The 23,721-nt window shown below is 36.5% G+C and overlaps 1 protein-coding gene across 7 annotated transcripts in view; it reads left to right on the forward strand.

Annotated features, from left to right (window-relative positions):
* The window catches only part of REV1 (REV1 DNA directed polymerase), a 62,875-nt gene that overhangs the window by 31,565 nt on the left and 7,589 nt on the right, over positions 1 to 23,721 (forward strand). For 2 of the 7 annotated variants that reach the window (XM_080377261.1, XM_080377263.1), the window contains 10 exons: positions 2,808 to 2,940; positions 4,055 to 4,183; positions 4,854 to 5,008; positions 7,447 to 7,566; positions 10,277 to 10,497; positions 12,777 to 12,949; positions 17,068 to 17,170; positions 19,345 to 19,501; positions 19,854 to 20,056; positions 22,557 to 22,790. In XM_080377261.1, coding sequence (XP_080233387.1) covers positions 2,808 to 2,940; positions 4,055 to 4,183; positions 4,854 to 5,008; positions 7,447 to 7,566; positions 10,277 to 10,497; positions 12,777 to 12,949; positions 17,068 to 17,170; positions 19,345 to 19,501; positions 19,854 to 20,056; positions 22,557 to 22,790 — 1,628 coding nt within the window. Of the gene's footprint in view, positions 1 to 1,057; positions 1,425 to 2,807; positions 2,941 to 4,054; positions 4,184 to 4,853; positions 5,009 to 7,446; positions 7,567 to 10,276; positions 10,498 to 12,776; positions 12,950 to 17,067; positions 17,171 to 19,344; positions 19,502 to 19,853; positions 20,057 to 22,556; positions 22,791 to 23,721 lie in introns of those variants that run through there. The other 5 variants (XM_080377262.1, XM_080377265.1, XM_080377267.1 and 2 more) reach the window with 4 other exon arrangements.

Consider the following 23,721-nt stretch of genomic DNA (forward strand, 5'->3'; position numbering starts at 1 on the left):
ATTACAACCTGTTGTTTCTGCTTGCATTCTCATAAGTACATGGCTTGTCTTCCTTTTGGGGAAAAGAATTTGGTTAGTTACGGTCTTAGATGAAAAGGTGGAATTACGGGTTAGGCTTTTCTAACATAACAGTATCTTAGAGAATTTATATGACACACTTCACAGCATGTGTTTAATTGTGCCATGCTAGAGGTAGACACAGTCCAGTAGGTACATGTATCACATGGAAAAGATACTTTTCTAAAATATCAAAAATTCAAAATGCTAAATTATGCTGTTAAACATACACAATTCTGTTTGAGGACACGTTATGTAAATGAAATGAAAAGGTAGTTGGCACCAACTCTGAACATGAGCATATTTTTACATCCATGCTTCAACATGGAACTCACATCATTTTTTGATGCTTCGTGCTTTCCAGGCTGTTCTCTGATTTTGCTTTCTCCAGGTCTTGCCTATTAGAAAAAATGTTCTAAATTTAAAAAAAAAAAAACCACACCAAAAAAGAACAAACAAAACCAAACCTTTATGAATCACTTTTGACCAAATACTGAATTCCGCTGCTTCAGCTACTTCTTTTTTTGCAAATTACTTCTTTAGTGATACTGGTTCTGCCTTTTGATCTGCATTGCTAGAGAAATATCTAGTGTCAATAGAATCTTGACTCTTTTATGAAATACTTTCTTTTTCTTGTTTGAATTCATCCAAAAATGTGTAACTTTTAAATTTAAAAACTTGCTATCATTCTCGCCCTAAATCTCCGAATTGGAGATAGTCTTTCTGGGTAGTAGAAATTACTTCTCTACATACATGCCATCTTTAACATTCATGTTCTAAAGATAGAAGATTAACATATGTTAATCAGGATTCATAGTTTGGGGTCTCTTTTCCATGGCCAGGATGCCCAAGATGTGAATGTTTTCTAGGCTTCCTTTCCCTCAACCCTAGTATCTCCCTTTTTTCATTCTAAAGAGCAGCAGATTTTAACCATCATATTAGTCACAGATTTATTCTCAGCGATTTCTTTTTCACAGACTTGGGTCCTGGCCTCTGATTTCTCCATCCGTTGCTCCACATTCACCATGTGCCTGTCTAGTTTCCCAGCTTTTGATGAGAGGTTCTCTACCTCGCCTTCCATTGAGGACAATGTGTTCTGCATTGCCCTGAATTTCACATGAAGTGACTCCATCAGCTCATGGGGGGATCTGCTCTGCTGCGAAGTGGAAAAAGTCGACGAGTCCAATGAAGATAGACAAGATGACAGCATCATCTCAGGCCAGGGCACAGGAAGGCATGGACTAAAGAAATTGTTCTTGTCATTCTTATCTTTATTTGGGGCATAATTTTGCTCTAATTTTCAGTTGCCGACATCTTAGGTAACTTACTGAGCTCATCATACATGAAAATATTTAAGACATAAAAAGGTACACAAATTTAGCAGAGATTCTGAACAAAAGCAGTTTTTCATGAGTCAGGTTCTACCCCTGCTGTCTCCACTCACTACAACACTTTCTCTGGTCTGATAAGTACTTGTATGTGCACACCATGTTACTGCGTAACGTAACATTGTGGCACTGAAGAAAACTCCCTGTTTATTATATTACAGTGGTGTATGGTGGTATATAGACTACAGTAATGAAAAAGAACTATAACATGCATACTGGATTTCATTTTAAGTAAATAGAAGCTTTTTGTCTGTGATAACTTGTTTTGATTCTGGTGGGGAGTTTGGGAGGGCATAGTAATTTTTGCATCTAGCCATTTTTGCAGGCTGATAAATATTCAGAATATAGGCACATATCTTTCAAGGTTTACATACCGTGAAAACCCAAATAGAAAGGAATAGAAAATGCTGTACTTGATGCCAGTTACGCAGTGTCATGGAATTCTGTTCTATAGTACCTAGTATGCAGTGGGCCTAGAGGACTCTAAAATTTATCTAAGAGCATGCAGTAAAGTTTTATAAAATTAGGGAAGGTCTGTCTCATTTTAAGTCTGGGGTTGCCGTATTTATAAATGTATCGTTTTGATCAAAGGTAAATTTATGGTGATATTTGAAAGAAGTTGACATATCCTAGTAAGAGAATTACTAGGAAGGAACAGCAGTTTTGCCAATTAATATCCCCGTAAGAGTGTTAAAGGAAATGTAAGTTTCTAGCTGGTGTTTTTTAGTTTGAACTAATTAGCATTCTGGTTATTTCACTTCTTAAAAATCACTTTGTGGTATTTAAATTATTAGAAAAGTAGTTACAAGTAAGAGGTTGTAAGTAGGATAAAAAGTGGGTTTGTATTCTGAATTCAGTTTCTGTGTTCTGGTGGTAGTTGTGCTTTTGTAAAAAGGAATGTAGCAAAGTGTCTTGTTCAGCCAAGCAGTTGGTAAATTTTTGAGTGTCTTGTATTTGTTTACAGGATGTGGTTGTAGCAGTTAGCCTCAAGTGTTTGTTCATTTTTATTGTCATTAAAGCTGACTGAGATCAGTCTTGTTTTACACTATGGTGTATGTCATCACCAACAAGCTGCTGTCTAGTAATTTGGGGGGAAATAGAAACAGAAATTTTCTGTAGCTTAATGTTATTCTCAGTACTATGTACAGACCTACCTGCAGAGAGAGATTACTCAGGGGCGGTCTGGTGTTTTTTTCCTGGACCATGACATGAATCAATATAGTAATAAGAACCTCTTCATCAACAGGTAGCAGTATAGAAATTGTATAAAATAAAATCAATAATGTTTATATTATTCACATTCTGTCTGTTGAACTTTTAAGAAAAACAGTATAAAACCAAATATAAATATTATTTTCCAAGCAGAAATTAGAGTACCTGATAAACTGGACTCATCAGTCTGGGAGCATATGGATTCCACGCATGTGAATGGAGCTGACTTTGATCTCACTATTCTGTCCATGGCTGAAATAGCTTCTTGTAGTTATGAAGCCAGGTAGGTAAAAGTTACATATCAGGTTGCTTGAAAATCTCATACAGATAAGCATAAAATGTCCAAAAATAGCAGTTGTTCAGTCTGTTTCTTTAGCTTTATCTAGACAGGAATTTTTTTGTGATGTTTTCAAAACTTCTAGTTATATAGGTTGTTAGAATTTAACACTAGGTCTTCCCTGTGGATGCTGCTGCTTTTTAAACACTCCTTAATAGCTCTTAACCTAACCTGCATGTTACTTGAAACAAAGCCTATTAAGGAAAACCTTGTGCCACTCACTGTGATATTGTTGATTTCATGATGTTATCTTCACTTCTTTGTGTCAAAATTGCATTCTTTTATGGAATTAAGAACACTTTGTTGCTGAAGGAAGTAAAATCAGACAGGAACTGCAATTACTAAACTTAAAACCGTTTCTCACACAGATTACTCTGAGCATCCCCAGTAACGTACATTATAAATCTTCAGAGTATGAAATGACTTGTTAAAAATAGAAGCACAGTGTTGGAAATAGGATTTTCTTTCCTGATGGAAATAATACTCCAGAAATTATTCCTTCGTTGAAACCTTTCTCAAGCATGTTAAGATAGGCAGGCTTATATTTGTATCTTAAAAAGTTAAGAGTTCATTTATTACAGGAGCGTAATTTTGTAATTACACTTTTGTAATTCAAATAAATAAATATTTGAAAAAATATTTTTTTTAAAAAAAAATTTTTTTGAAAAAAAAAAAATTCAAAATTCAAAATTCAAAAATTTGTAATTCCACTTGCACAGTGGAATATAAGATCCAGTTACCTTAGTTGCTGTAGTTTATGCTTGGTTTTAATTTGAAACAAGGTAGCAAGTAGCGCTTTCTGGAGACTTTTGGTTTAAGCATGTTCCCAAAGGCGAGTTGTCCATGCTGCATGCCTGAATATTGTACAGCTACTTCAAATACTCAGTCTGCAGTTATTTTTCTTATCTATTAAATTGCTAGCAGTTGGGACTAAACTCCTTTTTGTTGACAGTTCATTTTTATGGGAAAAGACAAATACTTCATTCGAAAATACCTCATATTTATTTGTGGAAAAGTTGGTACTGTGTTTATTTGGGGTTTTTTTATCCTTTCAATTTAGACAAGTTGGCATAAAGAATGGAATGTTTTTTGGTCAAGCAAAGAAGTTGTGTCCAAATCTTCAAGCAGTTTCTTATGATTTTGATGCATACAAAGAAGTTGCACGGACGGTATATGAAATATTAGCAAGGTAACACACTGTTTGTTTGCATGATCTTTCATGGTAAGATTATCAAGCATATTTTATTTGCCACTGCTGCACGCCGTTATTCAATTTAGCATTTTCACCTCCATGTTACTTTTCAGCTTCAATTAAGCCATTCCTATTTGAGATCTTCCTTTTGTAGTATTTTTGTTATTTAAGCACTGTGCTGCTTCTGAGCATTCTGTCTTGAAGCCAGGTCCTCTAAACAGTGAACATCTGACTTCCAAAGGAGTCATTGTTAGATTTTTTACTGATTACACTATGAGAAGCAGATCTTTGCTTAGTAGTGAGGTACTTCCAGGAGGGTTTCTTGAGTAACTTAAGAAGGGGTTATTGGAGTAACATCTATTAGATGTTATACTTTCTGCGGTTTAAATGCACTTGAATAAAACTGGAAATTTCTTATTGTCAATGAAAAATAAGTGTTCAGCTCCTCCAGTTGTTCCTTTAGAATCGAGATGCATGTTGAGATTAGCCCTACCTTAGCAACGTTACTGTAATTTGCTGGTTTATCATTTTTAATATGTAAGTGATGTGTGATACAAAATAAGCAGGGAAATGCCACCACAAAAGGAAGACTTTATTTGCTACATATTTGTTTTAACAGATGGTGAGCTGTTGCTGGTGTTTCACCTCCTTTACTTTGTGTTGATAGCTATACTCATAACATCGAAGCAGTCAGTTGTGATGAAGCACTAGTAGATATCACTGAAATACTTACAGAGACCAGATTGACTCCCGATGAACTTGCAAATGCTATCCGCACCGAAATCAAAGCCCAAACTAAATGCACTGCTTCTGTTGGGATGGGTAAGTACCTTATTTCATTTCTGTTTACAAGCTGTGCCTGCTATTGTTAGGTGTTTCAAAGCTATGTAAGATTGCTAAAACTCTGTAAGTACATGTGTGATATGGAATATATTGCCATTTACATTAGTGTAACTAAAAATGCAGGAAAATCTTCATATATGGGAAGTTTTCAGCAAAAATCTATAAAATTGCCATTGCTTCTCCATTGTTATCTGAACAGTATGCTAAAATCCCATCCATATTATATTATTGCATTCAACTTCATGAAATGCTACTGTAGTTTTCCAGTAAATGGAAAAAATGAGTGGATATTCTGTTCCTTATTGGAGATAGCAGTAAAAATTTACAGGGTGGCATGATTTAGTATAATTATTAGAAGATATCGAAAGCAAAAATTTATATGATTTATAGTAGGTGTTGTATATGCAATCACATATCTGAAGAGACTTACTTGATTTCTTTTCACTTAGGCCTTTCCTTTCTCCTTTGTTTTTGTCCCTAATTAAACTAGAGTATCCGTAAATAAATATACGGAGCATGTATAAGTGTATGAAATCCACTTGTGAGACAAGCTGAAATTCATTACTGTAAGCAGAATTCTTCCTTTATTTCTTATGATATCATAGTACAGAGACTGTAATTCCCTGGATTCGTGTTTATGTCTTGTTTTACTTGAAATACATTTGTAATCTCTTTTATATGATTATTTAGTGTTTGTTTTTTGCTTTAGAAAGTGCAGAATTAGGTTTTAAAGCATTATTTTCTAATCTGGTATCATAGTTCTCTTAGAGATTGAAAGAGACAAATGCCTATGAGCAATTATTATTTTTTTTCCCTAATAATCAATTTGTGTGAGATACTGGAAAATAAGGATATTGGTATCTTTTCTAGAAAATTGTATGGTAGGTGCACAACAAGGACGTTTACTCTTCACTTATAGTTCATCATTAAGTAAATAAATCAGAGGAAACAATTGTACTATTACACGAACGTAGAGACCTTATCTGAAAAACATGGTCTGCCTGAAACGTATATCTTATGTAAGTGATTTATATGTTGCCCAATGGGAAAGTTGTACCAATATAATAAAATGTAAATTTGAATAGATGATGTTAATACTATTGAGATCTCCTCTTGACACTCTTGTCTGATTAGAGATAAATTAAGGAAGGCCATGCTTATAGCAGTTGAATAAATTTGATTTATTACCCTAGAGATTTTAGTGGCTAAAATAAACTGCTTTAAACAATGCTAGTGAAAGATTAAACACTCATCTATAAACATCCTGTATCCATATACTGTTAAGATGTAAACATCTTAACCATTTTTTAAGTGAGGTATTGGTTTTCTCCTACTTTACATCAGTGTTGTGGGTATAATACATTGCAGAAGGTAAATCACTAGATTTCCTGGTGTTAGAGGCTATGTTGGTATGTTTGATAGATAAGAGGATCAGTAATCTTCAGTACTCTATAGACAAAACATGGATCCCCAAAGTTAAATACGAAATTGAGAGGAATGTGTCATTAACTGTTTCATCAATTTAACGCCTCAGTAGAAACAGTGCATGTTAAACTCTTGTTACTATTCTTAATAACTAAAATTTTAGAATAGACAAAAGAAATGTGAACATAGGTGGGAGGAGAGCAGCAATAGTAACACACAGTGCTGTGGGTTATGAATTCCCTTGACCTTTTCTTAGTTTGCTTTATTGTAGAACAGGGTGTTTGAGTGGCAATAATGAATGTGTTTGCGTATCATTTCAGAGATCTTACTGGCTGGGCACAAGTAAGCCTATAAGCAGACAAGAAAAAGTGCTGAAATAGGTCTTGTTCCCACCACACTTTATAAGTGCATATAATAATGTAATGAAATCATTGGATTATTTTAGTGAATACTCAGGCCCAAATATTACCTTAATTCCAGTATTTCAGATAAAATACACTTGATAAAGTGGTCACCTAATTATTATTTATGTTGACCACAGTGGATTTTTTGAAGTTCTGCAGTGTTAAAATACTACTCTTCTAATTCTTTCAACCGTTTCCACTTAACTGTTTATCTGTATCTCTACATGTGTAGACCATAACCAAGACCAATAAATTCATTGTTCTTAGGGAAGTGTCCTGTACTTACTTTTTGGTTGGTTTGGGATTTTTTGGTGGGATTTTGTTTGGTTGGTTTTAACTTTGCAATTCCAGTTTTACTGGTTACACTGATGTAATTCCAATTACACTGATGTAATAACAAGTACTGCTAGCTGCTAATCTGAAAGTAGATACTGGGCATATATATGAATGCATTTCATTAAATTCTTTGTAAAAAGATAAAGGATTTGACCGTGCTTTCTGCATTTTTACCTTGACTGTTGAACTGCAGCATTCTACTTGAGAAGACAGAAGTTAGTACCGACACACTTTAATTTGTTCTTTTTACAGGTTCCAATATTCTGCTGGCCAGAATGGCAACTCGTAAAGCCAAACCAGATGGACAGTATCACTTAAAACCTGAAGAAGTGGATGATTTTATCAGAGGGCAACTTGTTACCAGTCTTCCAGGTACTCCTTTCTTTTAGAGAACATTTTGCCTCCTGGTACTAAAACTGTGTCAGCTACACATATGTGTTCTGGATCAAATAAGATTAGATGTTATTCCATTGTTATGATCAAAAAAAAGAAGATATACTGATTTCTAAAAATTTCTGACATTTCTGAAAAGAATCTGTTACCTTTTTGTGTCTTGGAGAAGCATCTTTTTCAGTGAAGAATTTTACAGATTCACACAGCGTGATCTATGGAAGAAGCTCAGAGTTTAGTATGTTATGCAACCTTATATTCTTTACTAAAATTATTTAGATAAGTCATTCAAGTGAGTGCTAGTTTGTTGTATCATAATGAATGTAATAAAATGAGTAACGTCAGGTACTTATTGCTGAGAGAAGCAGGTTGTTCTTAGAACTGAGAACTAGCCCAAGAGAGTACTCTTTCTAAAAAAGGAGTGTATGAAGTCAGGAGTTGGAAAAAATAGTGCAGATGCCATAATAAAACAGAGGGCCTATGAAGGAAAAAAAGGAGAGAGAGGAGAGAGGAGTTTGTTTAATCTCTCCTGCATCTAAGAAACTCAGAGATATTTCAGAGAGTATAAGGACAGAAGGAAAATGAAGAAATAAAAGTTTGGCAGAGGAGAGTGTTACCAAACTAGAGAAGTGTTCCTGCTTGCAACTTAAGCTGTATTAGAATGGGTGATAAATAGAGGGAAAGGTGGAAAACAAGGCTACTGTGGGAATATTACCACTGTTATACATCCAGCTATAGACAGTTTTTGGTTATGGTAGACTTGGAATACTCACTAGGCTTTTGTTACACAAGTAATTGCTTTTTTGGGGGGTAAGGATCTTTAGTCAATAGTATATTGCAACTGTGACAGAATGTGTTGATTTTTTAAAGAACAACAGGTTTCTCAAATTCCAGTTGGTTTTTGCCTAGTTGTCTGAAGAAACGATTGTGACTATGACAATTTATAATTTCAAGTGTGACAGTACTAATAACTTCATGAACCGTTTGGCAGTTTTAGTCAAATCTTACTGAGAGGTGTAATTTCTAATGACATAGTGTTTCCACAAGTTTTGTGAAAAATGACCGCTTGACAGAGAAGAGTGGTCCAGATGAGTACATCCTTCGAGGGACAGGCAGGCAAAATAAGCTGTTGTACATTTTGGCAGTTGTTCGCAGTCATCATATGTATAGGCAGAGTACATGTTTTCTGTCCTGCATTCCTTAGATAGGAGAGAGAAGGATATTTGAGTGAGAAGTGGAGCAATTGAGTGGGATGCCTGTGGACATAGAGAAGACCAGGGAGAAAGTGGAGGGGAAGAAAGAAGCGTTTCTGGCCCACAGGTTTTTTAGGGAGATTCTCCAAGGCATTGTGGGAGAGATGAGATGGCAGGGAACTGGATTTACTGTGCTGGGAGCATGGCAGGCAGTAAGGATATACGGACTATAGCTGTATGAAAACAGGCTTTATTATATTTTCTTTATTGTTCCAGAAAAATACTCTGAAGTGTTGTAGGCTAAACTGTTTCCTGGCATGTAACTCTGCGTTGTATTGTTAGTCAATACTTTAGTAGTATAATGTGACACAGGCATAGTGCAAAAAATGCTGAGTAAGCAGTCAGTTATGCTTTGTATGTTAATGATCAGCCTACATTTGTACACAGATATTTAGTGTTAAATGTTCAAAATAGTATTTTCTCTGTTTAAGGAAAAAAAAATGGAAGGGAAACAAAAAATAGACAGCAATAGGCACTGAAATGGAAAAGTGGTAGGAAAGCATACGTGGACCGGTGCAGTTTACTAGAAATTTTCTTAATGTATCCCCTTCCATGGCCAAACATAATTTACAGCACAGCACCATTGCTCTTTGGCCTAACTTACAGGTGGTGTTTTTCTTCCAGAAAATTATTCATGTAGTACCATGCTTTGACGTATTTTAAAGTTTTCAGAATTGACTTGCATGTTCATAGTAAAAACTTTCTAATGTTTGTCAATAAAGCTACCTAGACAAAGAAACAGATTATGAAAGCTAGAAGCTGATTACCTGGGGTTTCTAACTTTCACTGACTTTGCTAGTGTAAACTCAAAGGACTAATATTTTTCAGAAGTAACAGGCCTCCTCTCCAAAGTTCAGAAACACACTTAAGTTTATCACACTTACATATGTGATGTTGCCATGGTTACCTACAATTTCCAGTGTTTGGTAATTCAGAGCACAAATGATACAGGTATGCTATCACTTCTACTTGAAATACTGTTTTTCTACCAAGGAAGCAGTGGAACAGTAGTCAAAATATTTGTTGGTTTTCTTTTAGATAAAATCACTTGTATATGATGGCAAAACATATTACATGTTGGACACTCTTTTTGGACTGAGTGTTGTGGTCTTCAGAGCTGTATACTCTGTAACAGGCACTACCTTGTCAAGAAGATTTGCAAGCAGGAGTCATTCACATTTTACCCAGAAATAAAGAAATGCGCAGCAGTATGACATCTTAAACTAAATATATAAAACAGATTAAAGAAACACAGGTGAAGACAGCAAAAGTTTCCCTTTGAACCATGTTTTATTGAGTGGAATTTATCTTTTATGGTGTATATTTATTTATTTATTTGATATGACCTAGTGTAGGTTTAAAAAGACATTTTATTTTTTTCAAAACCTGACTGGCTTTGAATTGTGTAGTGTTAACAGAACTAATTGCTTTGTTGTTAGGAGTTGGCAGGACGATGGAATCTAAGCTGGCTTCTTTGGGAATTAAAACCTGTGGAGATCTGCAGTGTGCTTCAATGTCAAAACTGCAGAAAGAATTTGGTCCAAAAACAGGACAAATGCTCTACAGATTTTGTCGTGGTTTGGATGATCGACCTGTTCGTACAGAAAAAGAAAGAAAATCTGTTTCAGCAGAAATCAACTATGGAATAAGGTTTACTCAGGTAAATTTGAACTTACTTTCTTTTCTGCAGTGACTTCTTTGAGCTGTAGAAGAATCTTCTCATATTCTGATTATTTTCACTTACACTTTGATCTGTTAGAGCACCGTCTTAGCCACCAAATAGAAATAAGGAAAATTAAGAAGTAGGAGACAAAACAATAAAATGGGAGAAGAGACTGCAAAAGTATTGGACTGAAAAGAAGCTTGCACAAAATTAGCTGGCTATTCTGCATTCGTTATGCAAGTCTGGTGCAGAAAAAGGGAACTGCAGTAGGTTTGTCAGCACCTAGCATTCTCTTTCATTTAAGTGCTGATTATTCAAAGATGCCAGTGCCTGAAACCATCACCAGCTACTCCAGTACAACACTTTTGTTAGATCTTTTACAAATATTGTAGGAGGGGAAGTGTTGCTGACAAAATTGTATTAAAAAATAACTCAGCTTGAAGCATTTGTAGAAATGATAGAAAAGTCAGGTTGGGAGAGAGACCTCGTGATACTGTGTAGTCCAGCCTTTTGCTGAAAGCAGGGGGAAGCTATGAGATCAGACCAGTTGCTCAGGACTTTATCCGTTCTGGTGTTGGAAACCTCAGAGAATGGAGACTGCACAACTTCTCTGAGCAACATGTTCCACTGCTTGACTTTCCTCATGGTGAAAAGATTTTCCTTATAAACCCTATTTTCTTCATCATCTAGGTGTATGCTTAAAGTTAGACTTGCAATTCTGTGTTGGTGTTTCTAAATACGTAGGTTTTTAAAAAACTTATTTCCAAAAGGGTAAGTATTTCCTACTTCTTTCAGCATTAGGATAGGATTCTACCATCTCACCTAACTTGAGCAACCTACAATATAAAGAAAACACTTGAAGTTAAATAAGACAATTGCCTGTGAGTCAGCTTGCTCTTTTCACTTGTCATGAAAAGGAGTGGTTAGGTCAGGTTACTTAAAGAATTACCGCCAGAGAGTTTTAAGTGCAACATGTTTAATAGGAATATGAGGAAATGCATCTACACAAGATTCACTGGCAAGATTCATTCTGTTACTTATTACATGGAGTAAATGCACAAAGATAAATTGAGTTGAAACCAAGTCAATAGTAGAATTGGAAACAGTTTGTAAAGATCAAAGGTATAAAAGGGTAAAGGAGATCCTCCCATTGAGTCACAAGGTTTAGAGTAGACCCCCTTGCTTTCTAAACTCTCACAGAGTTTAGGTGCGGCTGGATCCAGCCTTAGTCTCAGGCTTGGTCAGCAGTTTTTGTCTGAAAGGGAAAGGTATAGAAAGTGGGGTAAAGAACAAGGGAGACCCTTCTGCTGAGTCACGAGGTTCAGAATAGACCCCCTTGCTTTCTAAACTCTCTCAGAGTTTAGGTGTGGCTGGATGTTTTCCTAGTCTCAGACTTGGACGACAGATTAGATCTAAAGGCAGGGAGGGAGAGAAACAGAAAGTTTATTCACAGTGCATAAGAGTTTAGCAGCAAATCAGTTTGTTTTAAATCACAAGATTACATAATTAACCTAACTACTTCAGGCTTGCAGTATATATTACAGCAAAGCTAAATACCTACTAAAAGTTTGCCCTCGAGTTCATTGAAATACTCATATCGTTATGCCTTTTCATTCCTCGAAGGGTTGAGCTTCAAGGAGCAGGGGTATCAGCCCAGGCCCCATCATTGACCTTCCACGATGGTCCCCCTCGTATCACAAACTGAGCGGTTTGCGAGCTCTGAGCAGCGTCCGGCTCAGAGGGAGATGCTGGTCGCAGCCTGTTGCGCTCCAGGAGAGCTCAAAAAGGTCTCACTTTAGCATTGCTGTTTATAAGGCTGTGAGATGACTGGCTTTAGTCATCAGCAAATTTCCATCCCAACCTCAACCTGCGTTGGTAATTTGCTGAAAAATTCCAGGAGCAATATATTATTCCACTTGGTTACCGCTCAGACTGTGATCCAGCAGGAGCATTCTGAGGCTGTCAGGGAATAACTCACAGTTTCCGTTCTTCTTCCCTGCTTTGACCAGTCACTGGGGAGTTCCAGCACAGGCAGTGCCATTCCCTGCCTCAGTTGAGTAGAGGAGGTACAGCCAAGAGGTGCTTAACTACCCAACTCATTACTCAAGGCACCGAGGACTAGCTGGCAGCTGCCAAGGTTGTAGAGCAGCCTGAAGAAGGGAAAGTGCACCACCACATCTGTTTAGACAGTCTGGATTGCATTAGCTGTTAATGATTAACCTTCAATATATGAAAACTAGGAATTATCTAAACATGTTGTTGTTTTTCCCTCTCAGCCTAAGGAAGCAGAAGCTTTCCTTCTGAGCCTCTCAGAAGAAATCCAACGTAGACTTGAAGCTGCTGGTATGAAGGGTAAACGATTGACCCTTAAAATTATGGTCAGAAAGGCTGGGGCACCAGTGGAGCCTGCAAAATATGGAGGTCATGGAATCTGTGATAACATTGCCAGGTAACTACACGTGGAAAAAACAATGGTCAATAGTAGGTATAAGTACACTTCTGCAGGGAGCACCAAAACTTACAGGAAGACAGGATGGAAATTTTGAAGTGCTTGGTACCTCATTGTCTACATATCAGACCTGCACCAAAGTCGGAAGTAGAGTATTATTATCAAAAGTCTTTGGTCATCAACATGAAATGTAAATCCCCCAATGATAAAAACCACAGACTATTGGGAGGAGAAGGAAGGAAGAGAGTAAGCTGTCTGAATGAGAAAGAAGAATTTTGACATTCATGTTTTGCCTTTGAGTTTTTTCAAAGAGAAAAATGGGGGGAAAAGACACTATATCAGAAGCTGAAAAGTTTTGGGCATAGAAGAAATAATGTGTGGGTTTCAGAGGAAGCAGGAATGGGAAAGAAGGAATCTGACTCCACAGAAATGCATTCTTTCTGGTTTGAGGTTGTTTTCTTAAATGAATGTACTCATGTGTCTGTGGATGCTGCTTAAAAATGAAGGTGATGTAGCAGAATATTTTCAGTGAATGATTGTGACTGTTTCTCTTGGTAGGGAGATACATTTTTTTATCTTTTTGACTTTAATAATCTGTAGTTTAAGGTTGCTCTTAATTGGTAATAGTGTCATGAAATACTAGCTAACAAAAGCATTTTGATCTTTTAAAGGGTTTGTCTTCAAACAATAATATATAGTTATGTCTATATTGTTGGCGTACATTTCTCCAGCTTGCGCAGTATTGGAGCTGTTTTCCTTTTGCAGCACCTGTAGAAGACATATTTACATCCTGCACTATGACATGCATGCAGCAGCATTTTTATTTCTTTCAGTAACTAGCAGAGTTGAAATGTTCTGCTGCTGCAATCTTGTTTCCTCTCCCTGAGCTCTGTGTAATGTTGGGTACTTTTCTTTTTCTCGAGAGGCTTTCTGCTATTCCTTGATAGGTTCTTGGTCACATGCTGATTGTGACAGTTGGAGTCAATTCTCAAAGAAAATTGCCTTTGTACTTGTCAAGAAGGGTGTCTGATCCAGGACCGTTCTTCTTCAAGTCTAGAGTCCATGGGGCAATATTTGCGGAATTAGTTGCTGCAGAAGACTGAGAAGCCACTTTCAGTGCTGAAGATTGGAGCTGGCATCAGACACTTTGGTCTACAGCTGTCCATCTTAGTACAGACAAGTTTCTTTATGTGAAATCTGTCTTTCCTGTTGTTTTACCAGTAAGTCTGCAGAGAATTATTTTGGTCCTAGAAGAAAAAAAGACAATGAAGATCCAAAGTGGAGCTAAGAAGGTTGAGTCACAAAATCTCCAAGTCAGAGACTGCCCCATGTTCCAGCTGTTGAAGAAGGCAATTTGTTCACGTCTCTTGACCTTCACAGTTACGCTTTTTCATATAGTCATAAGTTCCTCATCAGAAATGCCTTTGTTTTCTTGTGGATCATTATTAACATAATAAAGTCTCTTTCTGCTTGGTCTCACTGCAGCTCTGTTGGTCTCATTGAGATGCTGCCTGTGGTGGCTGCCCATGCCCACGCGTCATGGGGTAACCCCGTTACTCAGCCTGGGTAGCGTCAGTTGGTACATCACTGTCAAAGGAGTAGGTTCTTCACGTTCCTCATGCTGTTACTCTTACCGATTATATTAAATTTCTGATTCTTTTTTGTTTCCTGTTGTTCAACTGGATGATGTTGACTAAAGATTTTTTTAATGTCAAACATATTACATGCTTGCATACTGAAAACACAAGAATGAAATCTAGACAGAGAGCATCATGTAGTTATATGCTGTTTCATACAAGATTGTCTCAGTACCTTCTAAATACATATTTATTCTTCAGGCAGCCACTTCTGTATCAAAGCAGTTTTTCCTTAGGTGAAGGGACGATCCTGGCTTTAGTGCGAGGGTGCATTTGGCATCTTCAAAGATAGGTCTTTTCTACTTTTCCCTCCATCTAACAGATGAATCCCTCCTGAACTGAAGGATCATTTGCTCAGGATTTCTGGTAATGGAAGAGGTGGTGTTCTTTCAGTGGGTTGGAGCTCAACAGTAGGACTTGGATGCATAGGGTCTGTCTCATACTTGGGAGCTTTGGCATACAGTTCAGCTGTATTAAAAACTGAAACTACAGGATTCACCTTTCACTGTCAGAAGCTCATCACATTTTGGGATTGGTATATCAAGAAGAAAATCCATCAGTCTATACCTTTGTCTTCTGGCTATCCCAAATATTTTGAGCTGAAGGTTACTCTTAACAGCCTAATGACATATTTTTTTTAGGGTGAAGTGTGTGTTGAGATAGAGCTTTATTGGAGCTAGTGCCAGACTGCCTTCTCATGAACAGCTGAATGCTTTGGACCTCATTTCTGTGGTCAGGCATGCTAATGTGCATGTGCCCTGGAATTTGCCTAATTCATGAAGTCTTCATTAAGGTATGGTGAGGGGGCACCCAAGGATACAAAGTTGTTCATACACAGCTGAAGCGGTCCTAATGCCAGGGTCTCCTTTGGCAGTGTCTCTTGTTTCTGCTTCTGGCTTTACTAATGAACTTGGCAGCCCCCATCAATCCAAATTATGCCATTTGATGATGTAAATGCTGTATTCCTGTCTGTTAGAGCATTTCTCTTCAGTCCAGTGAAAGGCTTTTTAGCAGCAGCAGGGTAACCTCTGGAAGCTGAATCCAGGCAAATGGATTAGAATCTCAGGGTGGTGTTCCCTCAGGTGTGCTTTCCCTACGTACAGCCTAGTTCCAACATTTACTGGAGTTTAAAGTGACCGGTTTCTCTCTTCAGTGAAAGATTTTCTCTGTAGCTATAGCTCATGACCTTGTCCCCTCACCTCACAGGTGAATGAGTGGCTACGCTTTCTTATCCCACAGGCCAAGATCCTCTACAATGGTAACTGTAGTCCTGCAAAGGATTCAGGCTTACAGACACGCTTAAAATCGAATTCAACTTCTGAGATACTAATGGTATTTTTACTGCGCCATTGATATCAAGTCCTGGTAGTACAGCATAGACCTTTGTAAAATACTCTTCCGTGTGTGTACCTATAGACCTGTCATGCATTTCTCCCTAGCATTTTGCATAGTTGCATCATAATGGTGATATTGATGTCTTTTTTTCTTAAAAATGCTGACAGTGAGGCTCAGGGAGGTCTTCATATCACTCCCAGCAGGAAAGTTTTCCCTTTTTGTATTAGCAGAACCAGACCTTTCTGGAGATAACTTGGCTGTTCATGGTGGCTTCTGACAGATTCAAAAGTAGAGTTAAAAAGGAGATGCCATCAAAGCGTTTACTAAGTTGCCGGGATGGCACGCTGTCAGAACACCAAGGTGAAACGTCAATAGAGCCCGCTCTGTCAGAGTTGAAACTGCATCGGTTTCCTCAGTGAGAAGACTTCACGTCACTTCCATGTGTTTGATTAGCCACCTGGAATTCTGTCCTTGTCTGTCTCGAATGTTAGGCCATTAGAGAGTCCAGAACTACCAAGCACTGTCCTGCCAAGATCTCTGGTGGCAATTTGTAAAACTCGCGACCAGGTAATTTTGTGGGAGTTGTTGCAGAAAATTGCCCACGTGTAAGATGTGTATTTGGAATGTTGTTTTAAAGTTACATACCATTAATCCAAGTTCTTTGTTACTTGTAATCCACGTGCACATGCCTATATCTGCTTAACTCTCAAAGTTCCATCTGAAAGTCTTGCTTTAGACATTGGACAATTGACAACTGAAATAATACTGAGCAAACTCTTTATGAACCAAGCTTGAGTGAAGGATAGTGCATGAGTGCATGTCTATGAATATTGTAAAGTGAAGCATTTTTGTCTGGCTTCAGTAGATAGCATGTGTCTAAGTATATAGTATATTTGACAATTTAATGTGTGGACCACACACTGAGAGTGTTCAGTTTGTAAGTAATCCTTTTCTCTGTAGAACATGCTTAGCTGTAATTACCTTTAAAAAGAAACCACAGAACAAAAAAACAGTGTTCAGGTTTTGTATGCCAGGAAATTAGATCTGTCTTTCTTTGAGGTTCTCTCTGCAATAAACACAGAATTGTTGTCTTGAGGATTTGTGAAACAGTTTCCTTTTTTATCCATGCTTTTTTATTCTTTGTAGGACTGTGACTTTAGACCATGCAACAGACAGCGCAAAAGTAATTGGGAAAGAAACTCTAAACATGTTTCACACAATGAAACTGAACATATCAGATATGCGAGGGGTGAGTTAATGGGAAAACTGAAGTTTATTCTCTTTATCAACCTTCTTTTTTGTCTTTAATAAATTTTCAGTTCCCCAGGGCACAAGATAACCAAACTTAAGCAACAGTGTAGCTAATACAAAGTTTGTGTAAATTAGGCTATGGAATCATATTATGTTTTGTGTATTTACCTTTGAAAAACACGGTTACAAAGCCGTAAATGTAAAAACAGAAAATTTTACTGGATTAATTCATGATTTAAAACAGCCTGAGGTAACAAAGTTAAACTGCATCTTCTACAATTCTGTTAGCACATGCACATTTTATTTTGTTTTAGAATTTTCTGTAAACTTTTGCAGTTATTAGTAAAGTAACTAACACAATTACTGCCTGTAATGCCAATCAAAAGGTAGAGATCAGAGGAGTTTTTGCTCTAGATTGCAAGTCTTAAAGCCAGAAAACTTAGCAACCCATGGTTTGGCCTTTGAAGGTAAATTGCTGGGTCTTTGAATCATGGTTTATTTTAGAACATTCTTGCTTATCTCGGTGGTTTTGTCATAGCAATGTGAACCCATGATAAGACTATTTTGACATAAGCTATTTCTTACAGCAGCACACAGAGGCTTTCTAAAACGAACCTGCATGTATTGGTCATCTAGATGTAGAAGTACAGTTTTGATTCAGTGTTGCCCTGCAAAGTCAGCTCCATGGCTTGTGTTTCTCCTCGGAGTTGAGGAAATACTTATCATCCTCTCCATGTCTTCTAGTCTCTTGTCTGTCTCCTTTGCTGTCTTTCCTGGCTTCTTACATTGTTCTATTTCCCTTGATTTCTTTATCCCTGGTTTTAGAGGATTCTTCTTTAAAGTTAGTATCCCATGGGTGTTGCGTACGTTGTTTTGCAAAACAAAGTACTACTTCTGACCAGGTGGCTCTGTTCAGTGCTGGAGGGGCCATTCAGTTCTAGATTATATAATAAAGTGCAGATACATCCAAGGTCCCTCAGTGGTATTCCTTTCAACAGACTTCAGAGACCTCCCATTTATATGTCTGTATTGTAGCTAGTCCCCTTAAGCTTTGCTTATACATGAGGTGCGTCATGCTTTGAAGTGTCCTTTTCATCTCAGAATCTAGAAAAGGTCCTAAAGTGATACCTTTAGCTGTTCATGCCTACCCTTGGGCAGATGAATCCACTCATTTGTTCCGTAGACTTCATACAACACTTAAACTCAAATGCTTTTCCTAAAAGGCAAAAAAAAATTAAACGAGACAAAGTTGTTGGCACAGCAAGTATAGTATGCCGAAGGCTGCTTTTAAGTTCTAGAACTCAAATATTCTAGAAATGTTTCAAACCAAAAAGATAAAAGTGCAAAGAAAAGCTTTGTACAGTGATGTTTTAATATCCCATTAATTGCAACTAAAAACTGTTAACAAACAAAATCCTTGCTATGTAATTAATGGAAGACCACCTGGTGAAAATACATACATGAGCTCCTTCATGCTTTCTGAGTTGTATATACAAATTTTTTTAAGTGTTGGGTTTTTTCTTAATATTAATGGAGAATTAACAGTAAACTTGCACAATTTATGAATACATTCTTAGTTGGACACCGTTTTTGAACCCCTGTTGATTTAGTATTTAAAAGTTAATGAAAAGCGAGGGTGTCTTTCAAAATGAGGAACACCTCATCTGATAAAGATTACTTTCACCAAAGTAAATTTCATCCATTGAGACTTTGCAAGGACCATGTCTAGAAGTGCAACGATGTTATTTTTCCCATTTTTAGACTGAGGTCACGGATTTAGTATAGATTGTCCTCATGAAGAACATTCCTTTCTTGTAAAAGTAACCAGATTTAATACTAATCATTTCCTGGTCAGTGCTTCTGCATTTGTTAGTGTCTAAGAAATTTGATAATAAACACAATGCTTTTCTATATCAGAAAAGTTAGATGGTATTATCTTTTTGATTTCTTATTTGTTGGATTGTGGTGGGTAATTCTGGGATTTGTTTGGGATGGTTTTAGTGGCTATTTATGTGTATTTCAACATACTTTTATTCGTTCTTTCCCCCACCCACAACAGGCAGTCAAGAGAAGGCAAGGCTAATATGAAAGACTTACAGATATTTATTTTTTAAAAAAAATATTTTATTTTTTAAACTTAATAAAATGAATGTATTCATGTTTTGGATTTAGGTTGGAATTCAGGTGCAGCAGTTAGTTCCCATCAGTAAAACTACTTCCACTCGCTCAACAGTACAGTCTGGACACTTACCTGGTGGATCGCATTCAGTTATTGACCTTTTTCATGTTCAGAAAACAAAAAAGTGCTCAGAGGAAGAACATAAGGAAGGTCAGTAAGCTGTGTACTTTGCATGTGTGATATTGATGAGTTCTGAACGGCTCCAACATAGATTCCTTTTGGAATACTTAGTATTATACTGATACAAATTATTTAATGTAAAGAGCAGGTTTTGCTGCTTCAAATGAAAAATACTACAAAAAAATCTTTGTATAGGATTGTTCGAATCTTTTTAAAAAGTTAATAGTAACAAAGGATACTTCGAAATAGAAAATGTTATAATTATGCTATATATTGAGTAAACTAGTAAAGAACACTGGAAATTGGCTTCACTGTATCTTGAATCTTCATAGTATTTTTAGTTATTCGAGGATCATTCTCTATTTTCTTTTCATGTGTATAGTATTTGTGGCTGCTATGGACCTTGAAATATCTTCTGATTCAAGAACTTGCACTTTTCTTCCATCTCGTGGTACCCATCTCACATCTGGTCTCAATTCTAATGTTAACAACACTGAGTCTGCTCTCAAATGGAATGGCGTGCATCCTCCTATCAGCGTAAAATCCAGGCTTAATTTGAGTATTGAGGTTCCATCTGCTTCCCAGGTAAAACCTGAGAATATAAAATTGTAATAACTTGGGATTGTTTGTCTTATTTGGATAGAGCAAAAAAAGTTACATTATACTTTTTAAAAATAAAAAGAGCTGTAGCAGAGTACAATGCACAGTAAGAAACTGTTATTGATGGAAAACTACTTTGCCTTAATAAAAGGTTTTTTTAAAATCAGTCATTTGTAGGCTAACTCCAAAAAGTTTATATTTATTCAAAGGAAAGAAATAGAATTTTCAGTATCTTTTTCCCTTCCAATCACTTACCAAAGGATTGCAATGGAACAGGAATGGAAAAGATGCCAGGGATGAAATACTAAAAATCGTTACCTTCCACCTTTCACAACCAAAGCTCAGAGTCTAATTATAAAAATTGTGCAATAGACTCTAGGAAAACTTCCATCAGAGAAATTTGACACATTCTGTAGTTAATGTTGTGTTTATATGATTATGATAGGATGCAGACTTAAAAATTCCCTTTTCTTGTGTTAGCTCTTAAAAATTATTTTGATTAGCTTAATCACTGATGACTTGCTCAAGAAGAATTTTGACAAGTACTTTATTTAATTTTCATGGAGACAGAATTTTTAAATGTCTTCCATTCCTCTTTGTGGCAGCAATATTCTTTGCCACAGATGCAAATAAATGATAATCAGGTAGTCTTCTCCACATAGTTTCTTGAAGGCATGTATTCTATACCAGTCTTTAAATTACACTATAAATCTCTCTTCAGGCTTGAGTCAGCGAGAAGGAACTGAACAGCAACTAGTCTTACACTCCCTCATACACTTTTACAATGACTGCTCCAAGTTTCTGCCTAAAAGGATGTCAAACTTGTATTTAGAATTATTCATCTTCCTGTGTGTTTTAAAATTTTCTTCAAATAATAGTGAATGCATACTTAATATTTGTACAGGATATCACCTTTTAGATGAGAGGAGAACAATCTTTATTTAAGCAAAATATTTCTGCAGGGTTTGGGTTTTTTTCTGCATGCTTTAACAAAGGAAGAGCCGCCTCCTTTCCATCCCACATGTTACTCAAGCAGACGTCTGTTAGAAGGGTCTGCTATAAGCAAACTACATTGAATTTTGCAGGTATTTTAGGTATAAACAGATTTACATGTTTTTCTGTAAAATTTTGTAATTTTAATTTCTGTACTTTAAATCTGTAAAAGCATTTGTTGATATTCCATTAATGGCTTTCCCAAATATTTGTACATTTTTAGAAGCAAATTATGATTTTCACAGCTAGCTCAGGATCTCAAAGCCACGTAACAATATGAAGCTCTATACACTCAGATTCTGCTATAGGAGCAGTGTGTATGAGCAAGTAAAAAATGCACTAGCTGTGCAGTAGAAGTCCTAAAGCTTTGGTGGCTCTGTGGCCCAATATGCTCATCTTTCCTTCTACTGTATATTATATATGGAATATAATATGGAATACGGTACAGGAAAGGAGTGGCGAGAGTTGGTCCCATATTGCTATTCTTGTGCTAGAAAAGCAACAAGATACTTTACACCCAGGATTTCCAGAAAAGGTTTGTAGAGGTAGATACGTAGCAAATTTGAAATGAGGGAACATGAAAAGAATGTGGAAGAATAACTGAAAGATTAATAATGGAGACAGCTTTCATCAAATGTTCTCAGTTACCATAAGCTAAGTAGCTTTTCACAGATATTTGTAGTTCCTCTGTAAATCCAGAATCTGGTCATCAACTCCAAATTTTCTTCTTGAAGGTAAAAGATAAAGTTTTCTAACACTGCTGTGGAGTCTCATTTAGCAGAACTTAGAGGCAAACATTGACATTTATCTACACAGTTTTACTCAATTTTACTTGTGAAAAAAATGATGCTGTACATCTGTTTGTCAGTTATATTCATTCTGTCACTTGTGCAGCCATCGTTGTATACAGCAACTTTTAGGCACTGAGGGGTCATTTCAGTTGTTTTAAGCCAATAATTGATGGTAAGTAGCAATTACAGCAAGCAAAAATTTGAACCTAAAGCTTATTTCATTATCAGAATTTATGACAAGAGTCTGACAGTATGCAAACATACGTAATACCATCAAAGCAAATTAGTAACATGTATCCTAGAACTATATAAAGAAAGAATTAATTGCTTATGGCTTTGTACTAGACACTGTTTTAGTATTCATATCAACATGTTGCCTATGTAATTTGAACTCAGAATTTGGGTTTCCTTATCACTAAGTAGCTGTAGAGGAAACCTCATATATGGTTTGTGATGAGAACACTGAACATTGTGAAAAGGTAAAACTGAGCATTCATATTTACTGAACTACTTAAGTCTGAAAAGATACTTTTACATTTTGCTGCTGCAGAGTGTAACTGTCAGGTTCCTAAGTATGTTTGCATACACAGATTAAACTGATTTTTTTTATAAAATTCAAGGACTGTAGAACTAATTTTTGACTAAAACTAACCCTGTTATCTATTCCTTAGAAAAATCTAAAAGCTTTTATGTATTTGTAGCTAGATAAGTCTGTGCTAGAAGCTCTGCCACCTGACCTCCGAGAACAAGTAGAGCAAATATGCACCATTCAGCAAGGAGAGAGTTATGGAGATAGCAAAAAAGAGCCAATAAATGGATGTAACTCGGCACTTCTGTCACAACCAGTTGGAACAGTGCTTTTACAAATACCGGAGCTCCAAGAACCAAATACCAATGTGGGAATTAATGTAATAGCCTTGCCAGCTTTGTCACAGGTAGGATGTTCACAGGGTATCAATAAACATCAACTTTACACCTATAGGAAGAGTTAACAGCTTTTTCTTGAGACAGCATTCACTAGAATCTGTGACTTTCCAAAATCATTTATGGTCCTTTAATATCTTTAAGAATTCTGCATTCAAATGTTTCTTGATCTATCACATACATAGTATGATAATATTTATTAAAGCTTTATAGTCATAAGTATGCCTATGTTTTTGCTGTTGTTTAATGTAAAACCTCCTCGTTTACACTTTGCTTTGCAATCCAGTGTGTAAATAGCCTTTTTTCTGCATTGCAGCTCAGTTATACTGCACCGTAAGTCTGAAGCGGTCCTAAAATCTGCTTAGCTTAGTCACAGGAGACTCACTCTAGTTAGGTGGATGTTTTGATGGTGTAAAGCCAACCTCTTCTAGCTTCGGTAGATGTGATTGTTTATATCACGTTCCTGGGACAAAGGCAGGCGCAGCTAAAGATTGTGGATATCTTCCTGATTTTTGAATGTGGTCATATACAGCATGTCCAGGATGAGGAAAGTGCAAGGTTGTTTCTCAAAATAGGGGTCTGAAGGGGGAGCAGATAGCAGTAATGATGCTTGTAATAATAATCCACCCTTCAATCCAAGATGGTGCTGAACAAATAGAGGGTAAGAATAATAAAAAATCAAAGACTGGGTTACCCAGAGATATATCATCTTGCATATGCATCATTTAAAATAGAGCAGTATTTTTATTTTTCTTTTTGCTGTGCCATTGCTCCATTGCTGTTCTCAAATGAAGTAATACCATATCAGCTTTTAGAGGTATTTGTTGCTGTTTCTAAGATATGCTGCTTAGCTGACAAAGAATCCAGAGAAAATTAGATAGAAATTCTTGACCTGTTTTCAGTAAAAAGTAGTTAATGTGTAATGGTTATTTAGAAGATGTG

The sequence above is a fragment of the Falco punctatus genome (genome assembly GCF_963210335.1).
Source record: "Falco punctatus genome assembly, chromosome: 2".
NCBI lineage: Eukaryota > Metazoa > Chordata > Aves > Falconiformes > Falconidae > Falco > Falco punctatus.